Source organism: Dromaius novaehollandiae, chromosome 4 (genome assembly GCF_036370855.1).
Source record: "Dromaius novaehollandiae isolate bDroNov1 chromosome 4, bDroNov1.hap1, whole genome shotgun sequence".
Classification (NCBI taxonomy): domain Eukaryota; kingdom Metazoa; phylum Chordata; class Aves; order Casuariiformes; family Dromaiidae; genus Dromaius; species Dromaius novaehollandiae.
The window spans coordinates 23525929-23543231 of NC_088101.1; the positions used below are offsets into that span (position 1 = coordinate 23525929).

Below are 17303 nucleotides of genomic sequence, written 5' to 3' on the forward strand. Positions count from 1 at the left end.
AGGAGACACTACTGCATTTACCTACATGGTATTTACCTGAATTGTTATTATATGAGCAATTATGAGCATCAAAGTAATTTTGTCAGAGATTGAGGATATAGAGGGACCTACAACAGATTGTTCACTGAAGCAAATACTCCACCTAAATCATGATCAGCACATTAAAAAAGGGAAATGTGTTTTTGACTAGTCTTACTCATCTGATCTAAACTAATCTTTAAAGCTACCAGATGTTATTCCCACACATGATTGATAAAAACTGGTTGTTTTTACATTTACATTAATCTTAATTAGCTAAAGATTTTATGGTTGCTGACAGTACTTACAAATACTTTGTAGTCAAAGTAAGACCTTCCAATCAGAGGAACATTACTGCTCTGTGTAGGGAAAATGTCATGGCTGTTGTTCCGTCTGACCAACATCATTGTGAAAGATGACTTGTGTGTCAGTACATAACATCTTACAAATCTTTTTAAAAGTGCTACGTAAAGGCTGCTACTTGCCATTCAAATTTCACGAAGCCAAAATCAGTAAGCACTTTGTATCCTTGGGAAAAAGCCAAAGACATTTTTTCCCTTTTCAGTTTAATGCACATAGAGTCTTGGTCAAAGATTTGTTCTGAGTCATAGATCTCTCTCTCTCAGACGAAGCTTTCCTTGCTTCATGCCTAATCTAAGTGTTCCAAATTATGAGGAAATTTCCTGTTTTCCTAGGTAATTTTGATCTGATTTAGAGTGAATTTTTTCCTTCCGTAAGAAGAAAGCAGTGTTCTGGTGGAACAAAAAGCTAAATCAGTTCTCCATCACTTTCCCCAATATGTTCTTTTAATATCACTTCCTGCTAAGAGTTCTTTGTGGGATGTGCTTTATTTCTCTTCTTGAAACAATACAAGGAACTCATTCAAGTCCCAGCCTGAATGTGCATTGCACATTAGCCCCACTGCACCTCAGACCTGTCAGCATACCAGTTAGTATCTGTGACCTTCCCAGGTTTCTGTGGCTTAGAGAGGGAGGAGCAGTTTGTCCTGATCAAATCCTAAAAAGGCAGTGCTTATATTCTTTGTTACCTGTTCCAACGTAACAGCTTTGTAAACGCCATAGCAGCCACCTCTCAAATACTAGAATTAATTTTGCAGTACACTAATTCAGGAGAAAACAGAATCCAATCATCTTTCCCTCCACAGAGTCCCTGGAAGGTAGACATAACCTTTTTTTCTTTTCCTTTCCTTCACTTTCTCTTTCTGTAAGTGCTTCATTGAGCTATCAGTAGCTGACATGATGATTTGTGTAAAGTCATGTATGGAACTCTTCTCTCCTGACTGGCTAAAAGTACAGAAATATAGAGCAATAGCCAACGTTATTGTAACACCGTAAAATTCCTAATGTGTGTGGGCCGTTAAACAGTGGATTGACTGTAGGGAACCAAAGGTTTCCAGGGAAAGTGTCAAGAGAAACCCTGCAGTATACATTGCATTAAAGATGCTTCAGGGCTTATATATTCCATAAAAAATTCATGCTTGCTGTAGCTATCTCTTCTCCATCTGTTACTTTTAAGAAGCAGCACTTTATATGGGGAGCTGTAGACTTATCTGCATGTTGCAAAGAAAACAATTATTTTGGCAAACTCACATAACTGTATGTGGCTTTAAAAACATCTACTAAAAGCAATTTGTGGCAGTTTTTATCACAGCCCTCTTTCTTTCTCTTTTTTTAACCTTTTCCTTTATTCTGTGTGTGCTTTGTGAGAAACAGTTCCAGAGGATTTCTGATGCTGCAGTTATTCTTTGCAATTCTCTTACATAGCAGGAGAACACTGTGGGAACTACAGCTTTGTCCTAAATGAATTGACTCTGTAGATAGATATCCAGAATGATGCGGTGAAAGTTTTTAATCTGATTTCTTGATCAAACATTTGCATGGTTCTCTGACAACAGTAGGCAGGATAAGTTCTGAACAAAGCTGGTCTGTTTAAGATATGCTAATTAAACACTTCTCCCATGAGCCAAAATTGACTTGCTAAGTGGAGAAGTGCATGTGGCTGGGTGCCCCAAAGTATTGTCTATTAAATGTTATTTTACATTTAAAATACACTTTTGTTGAAAGATTTCAAAGTGGTTTATAATCATTACTTAATTTAATCTGTTATTTATGTAGGAAAAAACACTCCCTTGTTAAAATTTAAGAAAGATAGGAAGCAAAACACAGAAGCATCACTGTGGTCCTCCAATTATAATGACTGGATAAAATCCTCTATGTTCAGCCAAACTGTCACTGAAGGAGCAGATCTGTGGGCTCAGCATGTAGTCTGTTTGTAGTCCATTCAGTGATTTATGGTGCTCAATACCTGTGTTCAAACACGTGAAATCATCAGCATCAAAATTAGCTTTTTGTTTTCTCTGTACTACGAGGTTAGAGTAAGACAAATATTTACTAACTGAGAGGCCATCAGAAGTTAAAAATCTTCCAAGATACTTCCTTTCCTGCTAACAGATATCTTAGAAATTAGCAATTGAGATCTGTTGCTGTATTTGGATATTGTGGGTTCGTAGTACACAGAAATAATGTGTGATCATCGTTAAATCTAGAAAAAAAAGGAACAGAGCTGTAAGAGTCATCACATGAGTATTACTGATTTGAACAAAAAGTTGATCAGTTGTGGAGTTTTTTGAGTTGATTCTATGTAGCTTTGGCAATGTCTAGCAATGGCGTTTATTCTTGATCCTTAATCCAGGCAAACAGAAAAATCTCCAAGCAGCTGCATTTTTAAGTCTTATAGGGAAGGTTCCCATTCATGCTTTGATGTCAGTACTTTGCCTCTCTCACTAACTGCACAGTCACCACATATATGTAGGGCTGACTGCTCCTCGCAAGATAAGCTGTGTGCTCCCTGCTTTGTGGCTGTGCAAGGCTGGCTCTGTCAGAGTCCTATGAAACTCAGCAGAATGATGCCATTGCTGCTATTTTAATTCAGTTTCTGTGGCAGCAATGTCTTAAAGTTCCTTCAGGTTCAGGGCTTCCAAGTTAGTCAGAAGTAGATGTTTAATTTTCCTGGAGTGCATCTGCAGCACAAAACAGCACAGTGCAAAAGTTCCCCAGTTAGTGCCAACCTGAGCTGCGCAGCATGGTGCAGAGTTGTGCAGGGATACCTGCGCAGGTCAGCTGCATGACACTGCCCTGGGTTAACAGCCCCTGTGACAGACAGCTTGTTGGCTCTGGCACAGCACTCAATGGTTAGTTGTGGCTCTAGTGCTTCTGAACACAGGCTGGCATGTCTGCACAGCTCTGCGCTGTGGTAAGTAGGAATTCACCAGTCCAATAATCCCTGTTACTCTCCACTGATTACAGTAGGTGTGCCCTTAGGTGGCCTGATTGTGACAAATACATATTTAAAAACAGTAGTGTGTTACTAACAATGAGCAACCTAGTCCTCACTTGTCCACTATTAGTTTCTTTATCAGGCCTTTCTTGCCTTAAGCATAGAATAAAAATTCTTAAGTTTATTTAGTTTTCCCATTCTGCTTCTCAGATTTACTGTCTCTCTCTTTTTCACCTATCCATTCAGTTTTCTACCCTCCCTTCCCCTCTCTTTACTCTTCTTGTATCCTGTAAAGTACTGAGTTCACAGCTCTGCAGAAGAGGCCAGTTGATTTAATAGTTGTTGAAGGCAACTGACACCTCATAGAAAATTTCAGCCTCTTGTTTAGCAGGTACATAGTTCCTTCTCATTTCTTCCTAGAAACAGGCCTATGACCTGCTACATTTATACTGTCTTTGTGATCCCTTCTCCCTGCAACCTGTGACCCTTGCCAATCCTCCTTTCATCTCTGTCCCCCATTTGTTTCCATTTTCTCACTTAAAGTGATATCTCTCCCTCTTTGATTTTTCTCTTTCCACCCCTCCCCTGAGGAGAGAAGAAAGAACCTCAAGTTTTGCAAAAAGAACCTCAAGTTTTGCAGACTTGTACAAATATATGCATTCGGGGGTCTTCCAAGACATTAGTTTGGTCAGTGGAGACACATTAACAGACTGAGCAGATCATTGGTGAGAGTGCAGTGAGACCATGGCGCTTTCTGTGTTACGCTCTGGAAGAGGTCCACCTATGGTATTAGGAGTTATTTGCATTCTGCAAAGTGAAAAAAAATAGTAATAGCAAACATAAGGACTCAAATATTTGCCACTCTTTGCTTAGAAGTTAAATTAAGAATCCTGGGTTTGGGGATTTTTTTGTTTTCAACTTCCTGTTGTCACAATGGCCTTACCTGCAAAACCCTATTCCTTTTAGGAGAGTCCAGGTACACAATACTTCCTTCTGTGCATTTTATTTCCTTCTAAAACTGTCCTAAAGAATATGATATTCAGACATTCAGATTTGAACAAAATCATTGGAGATATTTGAGAGATGGGTGGTGGCAATGATGTGGCCAAGGCTGAACAGGAATTCTGTAATTGGGGCACAGTGCAAGTTCAGTCAGCCAGTGTTTTGTAGTCCATTTTCTCATGTCCGCAAGTCTGTTGATGCAACTGAAGAAATGAAGGTGTTCTCTCAGGTAATCACTAAGTGATTAACAAGAATAAGGTAAATCACTAAGTGATTAACAATAACCTGTGGAACATCAATGTCAAGTGCTGTGTGCATCATGAACTGCTTAATAAGTGGTGAAAATGTGACTGTCATTAATTTGATGGGGAATATGATGGCAGATGAATTGTTTCCAGCATGATTAAGAAAGGTAATTTCTTGCACCTTTACATAGCTACCATCTGGTAAGATTTGCTGTGTGAAGAAAGGTCACGGTCAGCTGAATATATAATTTCTTCTAAGCAGATAACATGTCTTTATATGTTTTTGTGCAAATTCCAGTACAAAGAATTGATTAAGACTCAAGAATGTAGCTCAGGAATATAGGAATATTTTTCCTATAATATAGGAATTTATGTCAGATATTTAAATGTCAGTGCAGTATTACTGGCAGGATGAATGAGTGCTTGTTACACAGACTCAAAATAATTTGCTTTACCTATGTGCAGTTGCCCTGCAGATCAGGAATTCAGACACTGAGGTATCCACAGTTAAATGAAATGCTACATTGCTACACGGTCATTCAGACGTAACACACCAGTTCTTCATACAGTAGGCTGCACACTTGTTTTTTTTTTTTTTTTTTTTTTTTTTTGGGGGGGGGGGGGGGGGGAGTGTTTCTGTTATTAAGGAAAGATGGAAGGGCACCAGGAGTTGTGGGGAGTGACTTTAACTTCCAGCTCATTGACTCAAGACTAGTGTACTAGCATGTAAGCTGTAATACCGACAGATAGATGTTTAGAAGATGTTGTAAAATATTCATGGATAGTCTTATTACTGTTTGCAGATGTTCACATCATACAAGACAGCTAGTGTTATTTAGCCCCATTCTTGACAACTCTTAGATGAGAGGCCAAAGTTGAAATACTAGTAGAGTTTGGATTTTTTTTTTTTTTTTGTAAAGGATGTGGATGTGATGAAAGCAGTGAAGATTTTGCCTTTGTTTCTATTATGGATGGAATGTCTGGCTAAGTATCTAGTTTATTTGAAATATAACTTGAAATTCCTTTTATTGTTTGATTAACAGCATTGCCTTAATATCTTCCAAGTTTTCACTAAGCCCTGTGCTTTATAATGTGACATTTCCAGGAAACAGGAGGCATCATCTGTCAGAAGACAGGAAACATGCAATGATTAAATGCATTTTACTGTTTTCTGTGAAACAGTGCCCAGTTTCTCCCTCTTAATGTGGGCAGATGGAATTTTCAAGGGCTTTTGTTATTACACTAAAAAGATTTAGGTCTCATTTTTACATGTGATATTTGTGTACATATACACAAACTCTTTAAAAGCCTCAGATTATTTGGTTTTAGATGAGAAGTTACGCATGTCTTTATCAGATGAAAAAGCAAGCTAGAAAAACTAGTTTGATTGGTTTCATGAAAAGGAATAATGAAGGTTTCTGTCTTCAGAAGTGAGCACCACTCATGTAGCTTGCAATGCTAATAACGTTTTGTGGGAAAAAAAGTGCTTTGCCAGATGCTTTACCAGGAATAGCACCGGTAAAAATAATTACTTGATGACAATATTGCTTTATTAAGACTTTCTATCGCAGAAGTGGCAACTATCCTTCCATGGAATAGCATGGATACCAGTTGTCTAACCTTAATACCACCCTCCAGGTGCTTCCCAGCATATCAGGATCCCACAGCTAGGATGTGTAGCCTCTGAAGACTTTGCTTCTGTATTACAGCTGCAGTCTGCTTCATGTAACTAGGCATGAGCTTCAGGTTCTTGACATTTGCCAGTGCAGCTCAGAATATGAGGAAACTTGAAGATGTTGGTGGGCTGCGGTCATATTGTGGGGTTCTGCGGGTTGCCCCGAGCCCCTGGCGGGCTCATACATTAGTAATTAATGGTTGGGAACTGGCTGGAAAGGTACAGATATAAATACCACTGCAGGCAGAAACTGCAAGGAGAAACCATGTTGCGAATGGGAATGAGAAGAAACATTTACACGCTGCTTGGCAATGTAAGGTGTTTTATTAGTCTGCTGAGGAAAACCAAACTGTGACATCATATAGACAGTATTTCCTGGGGAAAATCATTTGGGAGCTAAAAAAAAAAAAATAAAATTTGTTGATATTCAGAATATATGCAAAAAGGATAATATATGGGATAATCTAATACCATTTAGGCTTTGATTCATTTTGAATTATTTTCTGCTTAATTAACCATAGCAGCTATGCATGTGGATTTAATTCTAGTTTCCGCATATTGCCATGTTTTAGAAATAAAAATTTTTTGCCGATTGCGCAAGTGTTGGAACTTGGGTGAGAGCGCTTCATATGATGTGGAGTTTGGACAGCAGAGAGTTTAAATTGGGATTTGAAGCTATCAGGCATAGGGTTAGGGAAAACACCTTTTCAGCTGAAAACACATAGCATACAATCAAACAAGGGGTTATGTTTCATCTTAAAGTGTCAGGCAGTGATACCTTATAGCTATCACCAGAGAGCGAAAATAGATAAAGGAACAACAGAGAAACCATGCTTTGCAGAGTAACAAAGAAATATGCCCCTTACCAGTATGTGCAACAGCAAAATTTAGATTAAATCCATTTGATTATTCACCTTGATTTTGGTTTTTTTTGTTTATCCTGCTTGATGTGCCAGTTTTGTTAAGTACATTAATTGCTTGTGGATTGCAGTGTTTCCTGAGTGGAAATTGCTGTCTTGTTCTTTTTACCGTCCAGCTGTTAGATCCCAACATGTAACTGAAATCAAACTTGTGTGTGCGCTTATCTGTTTCCTTTGCATGTTTGCTTTTAAGGTGATGACACAATGACAGGAGATGGAGGAGAGTACCTTAGGCCAGAAGACCTCAAAGAACTAGGAGATGACTCTTTACCAAGCAGCCAGTTCCTAGATGGTATGAACTACCTGAGGTACAGCTTGGAAGGAGGACGATCTGACAGGTATTTGCCTGGGCACATACATACAGAAATTCTAGATGTACTTTGTTATAATTTAAAGTCCCTTTGTCAGTGTTTCTAATTCAAGGTAGATCTGGAATGCACTCGTCAGGCTTTCTTTATTAGGAATGTCAGTATGCCAGCTGTCGCTTTGCAGAAGCCTGTGTGGTCAGGAGGAATATTTCCTGACCAGTCCAGAAACAGATACATTTGGCACTAATACTCAGAGTCTAGGGAAGAATTTGTTTGTGATTCCTACCTGGATCTTTAAAAGGCATGGCTTGCTTTTTTGTCTTTGTGGTTGGGCAAAGGAAGAACAGTGTGGTCGACTATGGAAAGGGCTCATGAATCATCCCAATCTCCTCCTGTCATGAGTCAGGGAACGGGTGGGTAGGTGGACAGGGTGTTTCAGCATTTAGGTGGCTTTTTTGAGTTATCTGCAGGCTATAGCTATCAGGAAAGGAACAACGGACTTAGTCATTCCACATTAGATTGGTAGTGAATATATTGTCAGCAAGCATGTTGGCTCTTGCCCTGTTTCCTAATGGTTGAATTAACAGGAAAGAGAATAATTTTCCTTTCATTGGCACAGCACAATATTTAAGCACTGAATAAAAAGAGATTTACATTAGAAATAAGAAGGTGTGTTCAGTCCAGAAAAACATTGGCTTGAATATATCTAACAAGTTGAACTGAGATCTAGATTTATTTGTGGAATAATAATGCCTGTAACTTAAGTATTTCTGATTTTGAGTCAAATGTTATAAAAGTGCAAATAAAATGAGACAGAAGAGACAGAGGGCTCTATGCTTTAAAAAGATCTCTTTTAATTTAGAGGATGTCACTGTAGTCTACATAAAATATGGGGTTCCATTTTCAAAATGACAGCTTTTACTAGTGAGTATAAACATAGATTCAGGTACCTAATTTGGCAGATTAATACCCACAGTTCTAATTTAGAATAGGCTACCCAGGCATTCCTGTTTGAAAATGGCAGCATCTGGTTTAAATCAGTAACGTCTCCGGATTTATCACGTTTAGAATCACTGAAGGATGGAATCACTGAAGGAGGGGGAAAAAAATGGTTGAGATCTTGGCAACAGAAAGGATTTTTAGCCTACCTCGTTTTCCAGTCTTCGTTGTTATTCTGGCAGCATTTCCCAAGCTCAGTGAAATCAGTAGGATCCATTCTGTTTACTTCAGTAGGCTATGAATTGCTCTTGGAACAATAGGTGTCAGGAAACAGTTCAGTTTGCCTCACAGCATGTCTAAATCCCTCATCGTTCAGGCCTTCTAAACTTGGAGTCTGCTGGTTTTTAGACAGCTCCAATAAATCCACTGAAAATGAAGTGACTGTTGCTTTTGAGTCTCGGAGGATGTTTATGAACTACATCAGAATGCTTAAAAATCAGAACGTTTCACCATTATCATGCTGTTTCAATGGTAACAATGTTTTATCTATTTATTTTAACATATTGTATAGGAATGATTGTGCAGTCAAATGTTAAGCCCATTTCAGCTGTTGTTTGAAATAGTTTAGCTTTTAAATACAGTCCATGGATTTCGGTAGATTTTCACTGGCATATAATTGATACTTAAATGTGTCCTATTTTCTGTTGTATGAAAATGATTTCACATCCCATATCAAGTGTGGTTGCATTGAAATGAAGCAAAATGATACACGGAGGCAGAGTGAAAGAAAAAGGTGTGCTTTTTAAACTCCATGATCTCATTTTTTGTCACTGTAAGGTTACTGTTTATAAGAGTTTTTAGAGACTGCTTAAATTATTTTGCTTTTGGTGTAATATAACTTTCATTGCATTACACTGACTTTGATCTTTCAAGAAATTCAGCAAAGCAAAATAATATAAGTAGTTTGTACTCATGTAATCTTATGCATCAAACAGTTTGATTTAAAAACATTTATTTTATTTTGTAACCATCTTCCCTATTTATTTTATTTCTCTCTCCCCTTCATTCTTTTTCATATGCTTTCATTAGCACCATGCCCAGGTAGGTATTACATAGCATGAAAATATGTCATCCCTATATACTTTAATGGCACCTGTCTTTGTTCATCCATTTTGGAGGCCTGCTGTACACCGGAATGTTGATTTTGAGAAGAGATTGCTGTTGGAGGTAGTTACAATTTCAGATGAGTATGATATGCAGTGGCAAATACTGATCCACCAGTACACTCTATCGAGGGAGGCCGTAGTAGGATATAGCTATTGTCTTTTAGAAAGTTCCCTGATTCCTGTAAAGATACTGTTAGCAAGAATCAGCGGAGTTGCACTAGTCTACAATAGCTGGTAGCTGTCCTTCTGTCATCGTGCTGCTGAAGAAGTTAGCTGTTTTCCTTTCTTGTGTGGAGAAACAGTGGTAGAATAAAAATGAAACGAATGGACTATAGTAGCTGGATTCTCCCTCTGGATATTGAGAGCAAGAAATGATTCAGGCTGTATCAGATCACCACTGTTTGAAAGACTCGTATTCAGTGTAGGTCCCATCTACTCTCCTGAATTGTGACAGGTGTGGGGAAGGCTTTCAGTCTTTAAATAGAGAAATATTTTCAAGGCTGATTTATACAATTTTCAGTGGGAGCAGGTTCTTTTCCAAGGTTTCTGAAATACCATGTACTGCTAACAACCAGTAGACTCAGATGGACTGAGAGACTGCTAGAGCTCTGTCTAGGTTGGCAAGTGAATGTGCACTGCAGTGTGGTCTCCCCATCACCCAGATTATAAGTGTGACTGGAGTATGCTGTTGCTCTTTTCTGGATGCCACCTGCGGTTCACATAAGACTTAGGAGGGGTACGTAATACATGCCTGCCCAATACATTGCCCTGACACGGGCAAGACACACTTCTGTGCAGGAGCTTTGTAGTGTTCCTGGGTTTCACAGTTCAAAGGTCGTCTCTGTGCCTGAGCAAATGGCTCCACAACCGCTGCAATTGAGAATTAACAGCCAGATTGGATAAGAATCTGTATTTAGGCGTGTCATCTGTCTCACTGAGGGTCATTTTCTTCACAGAATTCCTGAATAGCTGTTACAATAACAAATAGTATACATACCTCTTAACTGGTTCTGTCAAGTGCCACAACCTTTATTCCTAAGTCTCAGAAACACAGACCTTAGCTACTGGTTTGCTCTTCATGTAGCTGGTACACTGCACAAAGAGGGGCAGTGTCACGTCAAGATTAGTTTTCAAATGAAGTGTAGTAGAAAATTTTAACTTGTAATTTACTGAAGACCTCAGTCAGGCTTGTATGGCTATCTTGCCTGTTGGTAAAGTCCATAGCCTCAATGTATGGGTATGTGTGCGGGAACCTACATGCATGTACCACATACTGGGTATGTGGTGGGCTAGTTGTAGTGGTGGTAGTAGCAATGTCAGGTACTTACAGAAGAACATGGACAAAATCACCATACGGACAAGCAGTTGAATCTTGTACATACTTCCTTTCATTCAGTATCTATGCAGGACATGTCATTAGCTGAATGGCAGTACCTACAACTTGGATGGCGAACTTCTTTGCTCAAGCATTGCATGGCACTGTAAACTAGTTCTGAAAGCATTAAATATTAAAATGAATAAAGGATGATGATGGCAAATGGGGTCTGCTGCTGAAGGTTATTTTTCACCCAAAGAACAAATGTTTACTTGAAGTACTGTTGTTATGAATAAGCGAAGTGTCCTCTGCCTACCTAATTTACGCTAAAATATTACTAAAGCACTATATATATAATCAAAATACCCTTCAGTCAAGATTCCCTTTCACAACTCTTTTCTGAAGTAAGTTTTATGCAGACAGTTAGGGTGAACTACTGGCCCTATTGAAATCAATAGAAATGTTGTTTTAATGGATTCAAAATTTTATTCCAGAAACACATAATCCCCAAAATACAGTGCATATCAACCTTACACATTTCACCTCTTCCATTTGTCTGGGTGAAAAATATTTCATGACATGCAAGAGAAATATCATTTGTTATTGTTTTTTTTTTCTCACAACACCTTGCCAAGGCTGATATTTGTGTAATACTTACCTTTGCTTTCAATTTTGTACAATCCATTGATTTTGCTAAATATGCCATTGATAATGCTAATGATCAATAGTATTGATCATTCGTTCAGTGTTATATATTTCTAATAAAAATAAGATAACCATTTGCTTTTAAAAATGGATCCTAAAAAATAATGTTGAGGGACTGTAGCTATATTAAACAGGCCTGACTGGTATGACTCAGATGGTAAAATCTGACTTCCAACAAAATCTTCATTTAAAGTCATTTAAATCTCATGTCCATAGTGTAAACGTGACATTTTTATTGCCAACTACTGAAAACTAATTATCCTTTAAAAACCTACTTATATAGATGAATGGCCTATTATTCTGATACTGCATGTCAGTCATTATGAGCATTACTCATGGAGGTGTAAAGCATAAAAATAAAACCCCTCCCTTCAGATGTGTGTGCTGTATTCTTCAGGGTATCAAACAACGTCAGAGTGTACTTACAACATCTGAAGGTGGCTGATCTATTTTTGAAAAAATAACTATCATAATACTATAGATAGTAAATATCTGAAGGATGAAAATAGTGCTATTTGGTAGCAGAAACCCCATTTACCTCAATATGTCCTTGTTGTGGTGTCTTTTTTCTTTTTTTTCTTTTTTTTTTTTTTTTGTCTTTTTTGCTTTTTGCTAGTAGATCCTGCAGTTAAATTCTGAGCCAGTGCTTGGAAGCAGCTTATTACCGCCTTGCATCTGTCATTGCTACAGCAACCAGTTTTCTGCAGAGCTGCGTGTACTTACAAAGAAAACGGTGCTAACATTTTGGATTGCCTTTCTCAAGATGCTCTTGGTGTACAGAGGAGGAATTTTGTTTTACACAGGAGCATGTGGCTGGCCACAATTCATGTTACTGTGTGTACCTTCCAGGGGACAATATCAAGGTTACTCATTACAGTTTCAATGGGAGAGAGTAGATCAGAACAAAGCTTCAGAAAGAGTCATTTCAGCTTCTCTTCAGACATTAGCATTTTGGTTTTCCTGTGTGGTTTGCTTATGTTACTCAGCGGGAGAGATAACACCTTCGAAGAGCCTCAGAAGGAATTCCTGCTCTTTATTATACAGAAACTATTAGGCCACAAAGCCAAGTATAAAGCATTTGTGAATATAAAATAGACTGTAATCTAGATTAATCTCTAGGTTCTTCATCTGAAGCAAATAAGAAAAATCAATCAAAAGACTTTGTGGCTCTTGGTCAGAAAGGTAGCATAACACAGAGATTTGTAGAGCTCTCTTTTTTTCCCCCCGTATATATATACTTCCCCTGGAAGTTGCATCATATTTGCTAATAGCACGCTTTTTTCATTCTCCCACTTGATCTCTCATCACACCTTTGCAACATCATCTGTACTGCTGATATATTGCTATGGCATCCTACCAACCTGCCAGCCTGCGATCCTTCAGTTCAGACAGGTCCCACACACTGAGCCATGCCTCCTACCTGAGGGACAGTGCCATGATTGATGATACAGTGGTAATCCCCAGCCAGCAGGTAAGCGAAATCTCTTAAATTCACCTCTCTGTTGGACAAATACAGAAATGTGAAAAGATTATACTAATGGTATAACATAGTGTGTGCTGCTTTACTTCTTATAATGTAAATCTCTCCAATTTCAGTTGATATTTAATGGCACATTAATATTAATTAATATTTAACTCGATTCCAAATAGAGTGCAATATTAAACTCTATTCCAAAATAAATGGATAAGCTGTATTAATGTAATACATGGACTGTCTTTATAAAATTCTCCATTTTACATGATTTTAAAAAAATATTAACAGCCACTGGGCCAGTTATTCAGGTCATCTAACAAACTCAAAGACATTTTCCTCCATGATACTACTCTGAAGCATGCCTATAGTGAAAAAATGATTTAGAAATTATCAGTTTGGTAAATCACAGCATTCCTATTCACTGGGACCAGTAACACACACAATTGCTTTGAGGAAGTACAAAATGTTACAGTAAGGAGTTTCTAATATCATAATGCTATTATTACTCCTTTTTTATTTAAAAAATGCTTAAACTGTTTAGGTACTGCTATGCAAAGCACATATTTTTATTGTTTGGTTGGTTAATTGATTTTATTGTAGTAAAATGAAGGGGTTTTTTTGCTTATCAAGGTAGCAACTCTGGCCAAAGAAGCTGAAAGGAATTCATATCGGTTAAGCTGGGGCCCTGAAAACTTGGACAACGTGGCTCTCTCTTCCAGCCCTATTCATTCAGGGTGAGTGTATCAATTAGCATTATACTTAAAAAAGGAATAGAATATCTGCAGTAGCAGCAGCTTCAGCTAATGCTTAATCCAGAGTTCAATTTTTCTTCATTGCCTCTTAGAGCTGGCAGTAAATTGTTACGATCACTTAAATTCTGCCAGTCATGCAAGTCTGAGTACAGAGACTATCCACTGGAAGTCAGTGTGTTGATGCCAGTGAGCCCACTGTCAGGTTTGAGAGGAATGAGAGGGAATCCACAAACAAACATGTTCATCTGTGTAGGTTTTACGGAGAAATCACAAATACAGTGCTTGTGTAAAGTTAGTGATAATTGAGACCAGTGGCCTAATCAGTCCAGATGGTGAGTGCTTCCCATGCTAATGAAGTAGTTTAGATAAGCTTCAACTCCAGGTTGTCAGGATTACTAATAAAAAGCTAAGGATTTTAAATTACCAGAAGCAAGTAGTATTCAAGCAAGCTAAAGACTTTACGGCTTACAGGTATCTGGCCACTGCGTTCATGTATCCTCACAGCTGACTTTTTTGTAAGCCTTTGCATTCATACAAGCTCATTGAAATGGAGCAAGACAGACTGAAATGCAGGCCCAGCCAAATTTATCCTTATAAAGGTTATCTTGGTTGGTCTCAAAGCCTGTGAGAACATTTGTTTTAAGTACTCTTACTTGCTGTGTTTTAAGTAATCTTACTCTTTACACATCAGATTTGATGAGGCATGTACCTATGAATTCATAATGAAGTGCTGTCATACAAAAGTATTTCATTTCCATGGAGTTATGTCCCATGTAGCACTGCTGGACATGTTGTTAATCTCAAATGAGTTTACAACAGTCGTTAGTCCATATCTTTCAAAAGTAACACTGGAGTCCAATTTGGAATGACTGGTGGTCCCGGTCCAGAAGAGGAACAATATTGTCATAACTGGGATTGTAAATTAACTAATTCATGGTATATATGGGAAGTTTGTATGTTAGCTGGTAGCTGTTTATTTGGCTGTGGCCAGTGTTGTTTGGATTTGTTTTTCTTGAGCTCTAAAACTAACAAACAAAATGAAAATACTTAACTTGCACAGCACATATATGTTAATACATACGCCAAGATCTAAGCTTTAAAATTGTTTTCATGGCTTATTCTAACCCTAAATAGTTTGCAGGCTTTTTCCAAAGGATGTATTACTTTTCACTTTCAGAAACATAGGTCTGTAGAGTGATTACTGAGGATGAATTAAATACTTTCTAGAAGAGTGGTATTTGTTTCTTAGATGTGCAATCGTTCTGTGTTTTTATCTAAAGAAAAATTAGTGATATTTTAGCTTCTTTTGGATGACCAGGATGCCAGTGGTAGAGTAAGAATATCTAACTTTAATAGAAATGACTCTCTCTGCAGCCTTATATGAAATAATGATATTTAACACAACACAATTCCATTCTTCTTTTTATATATCCCAAATAACCTGCTACTAAATATTTTTTAAAAGACACCTATAATAACAATTACTCAGCCTTTGGGAAAGATGGCACAACACTTCATTTTTATCTTGCTTAGATTTAGCCATCATTAAGTTATCATGTGCTATAAACTGCTGAGGTGCATCTTGATTGCATCTTTTTTTGGAAAATACATTGCCTACTAGAGTTCCACTTGTAACACCTTATTTTAAAACTGAAAACAACTGAAAAAGTGCTGTGTGCATAATTGTTGCGTTCACTTAGCTGAAACAACAGATACATTCGTAATTTACACCCCTTCTGTCACCTACAGCCTCCTTCATACACAGACGGGCACTATCCTTACTGGGTTCTTGTGAACTAGCAACACTGTTGAAATTTCAGTTGCATGCCTTGAAATTGTATACTTCTATTACAAAAGAAAAGTCTTTACTTAGTGTTTGAAAACAAATGCTTTATAACATTTTTAGTGGCTTTAAGCAAGGCTATGGTCTTATGTATTTGCCCAAGACATGGGATATGTATTGAATTTAGACCATGTTTTTATAAAGTAATACATCAGAGAGGAATTGGGCAGTAATTTATTTGGCGCAGATCATCTGTTTTGTACTCTGTGCAATCTGAAAAAAGACTAACACTGCTTTCCCTCTGCAGTACTTCAGTGGCTAACCCCAAATTGTTGGATTCTTATTGAGCTCCCCTTGTAGGGAAGTGTTTCTGTTAATCACAGAGTGACACCCACAGGCAAAGGGATGAATTTATAAAGAAATGTTGTCTTATTGGTGTGGAATTTCATAGACATGTATTTCAACCTTTGTATAACTGACCAAAGCATCTCCTATGTCTGAAATTTCAGAAAAGGAAAGCATTTTAACCTCTCTTTAAAATTTAAATAGAACTATTGTTTCAATATGTGGATAATTTCAATGTGACATAAGAAAAGCAAAATCTTTGGTAAGAATCTCTGACAGCCATTTCAAAACCAAGAAATTGTTCTCTTTTAAGGGGTAACACTTTTTTGGTGCACACAGTCTCAACATAAACATCTGGTAATTTTGCACAGTTAGCTGTTTCTGAATATTTTCATACATTGGCTTAAAGCAGAAGTATAAATTCCTGCAGCTTTATAATTTTCCCCATGACTTTTAAACTGCCTTTCAGTAAATTAGATTTGCTTCTTCTGATAAAACTGAGATCTTACATATTCAGCGAAGTTAAAGATCTTTCAATATGTCATAAATTTGGGATGCTATATGTCCAATAAGGTAGAGTTTTACTGCTTTGCTGATAATGTTAGGGGATACTGTGTATCCTGTTCAAGTATTATGAGAGAGAGAAGTAATGCCTACATAAATGCAAATGTGTTTCACAGTTTCAGTCTTGTACTTCACAATATCCTATTGTGGAAGGGCATATAATATTTTCATTAAGTTGAAAGGCAAAACACAGTGAACTGGAAGGTTTCTCTTCACTTGCACCATTTAGACATTCTTTGCCACTGTCATGTTCTTATGTCTCTATTACCCACAGTAGTTAAGCGTGAATGGTAAAGATAAGGCTGAGTGCAATTGTGTGACTTTTAAAGTATAGATGATGTGCAAAATTATTATGTTGTGTTTCACACCTGAGTTCTAATGATATGGTGAACGAAACCTCCTAATTTAGTTGTGTTCGATTATAGTATGAAGAATTTTCATGACAAATGTGTGAAGGTATGGTAGATAACAAGAAAGGCAATTTTGTCACATTGTCAGTAATATGGCACTAAGAATGAGGAGCTTTAGGTAATTCTCTGACATTAACTTGCTTCTGTGTTCTACAGCAAGTTATGCAGCAGCTCTGCAGTTTTTCTGAGTCTAATATGTTCATAATAAAACTCCTATTTAATGAGAAATATTGATTTAATTTGATGAAGAAGAGATTAATCTGTTTGACAAATAGATGTTCCAAATGTATCAGTATTTGCATCTGATAAGATGAAACAGCTGGGCTATTAGTGAATTTACCTTTCTGGAAGTTGTTGCTTCCATCAATGAAAAGGGGAAAAAGAC

The 17303-nt window shown here is 37.5% G+C and overlaps 1 protein-coding gene across 1 annotated transcript in view; it reads left to right on the forward strand.

Annotated features, from left to right (window-relative positions):
* Positions 1-17303, forward strand: part of ANK2 (ankyrin 2) — a 200409-nt gene that overhangs the window by 127385 nt on the left and 55721 nt on the right. Inside the window, exons 24-26 of the mRNA XM_064510615.1 lie at positions 7351-7495; positions 12959-13061; positions 13695-13798. Coding sequence (XP_064366685.1) covers positions 7351-7495; positions 12959-13061; positions 13695-13798 — 352 coding nt within the window. The remainder of the gene's footprint in view (positions 1-7350; positions 7496-12958; positions 13062-13694; positions 13799-17303) is intronic.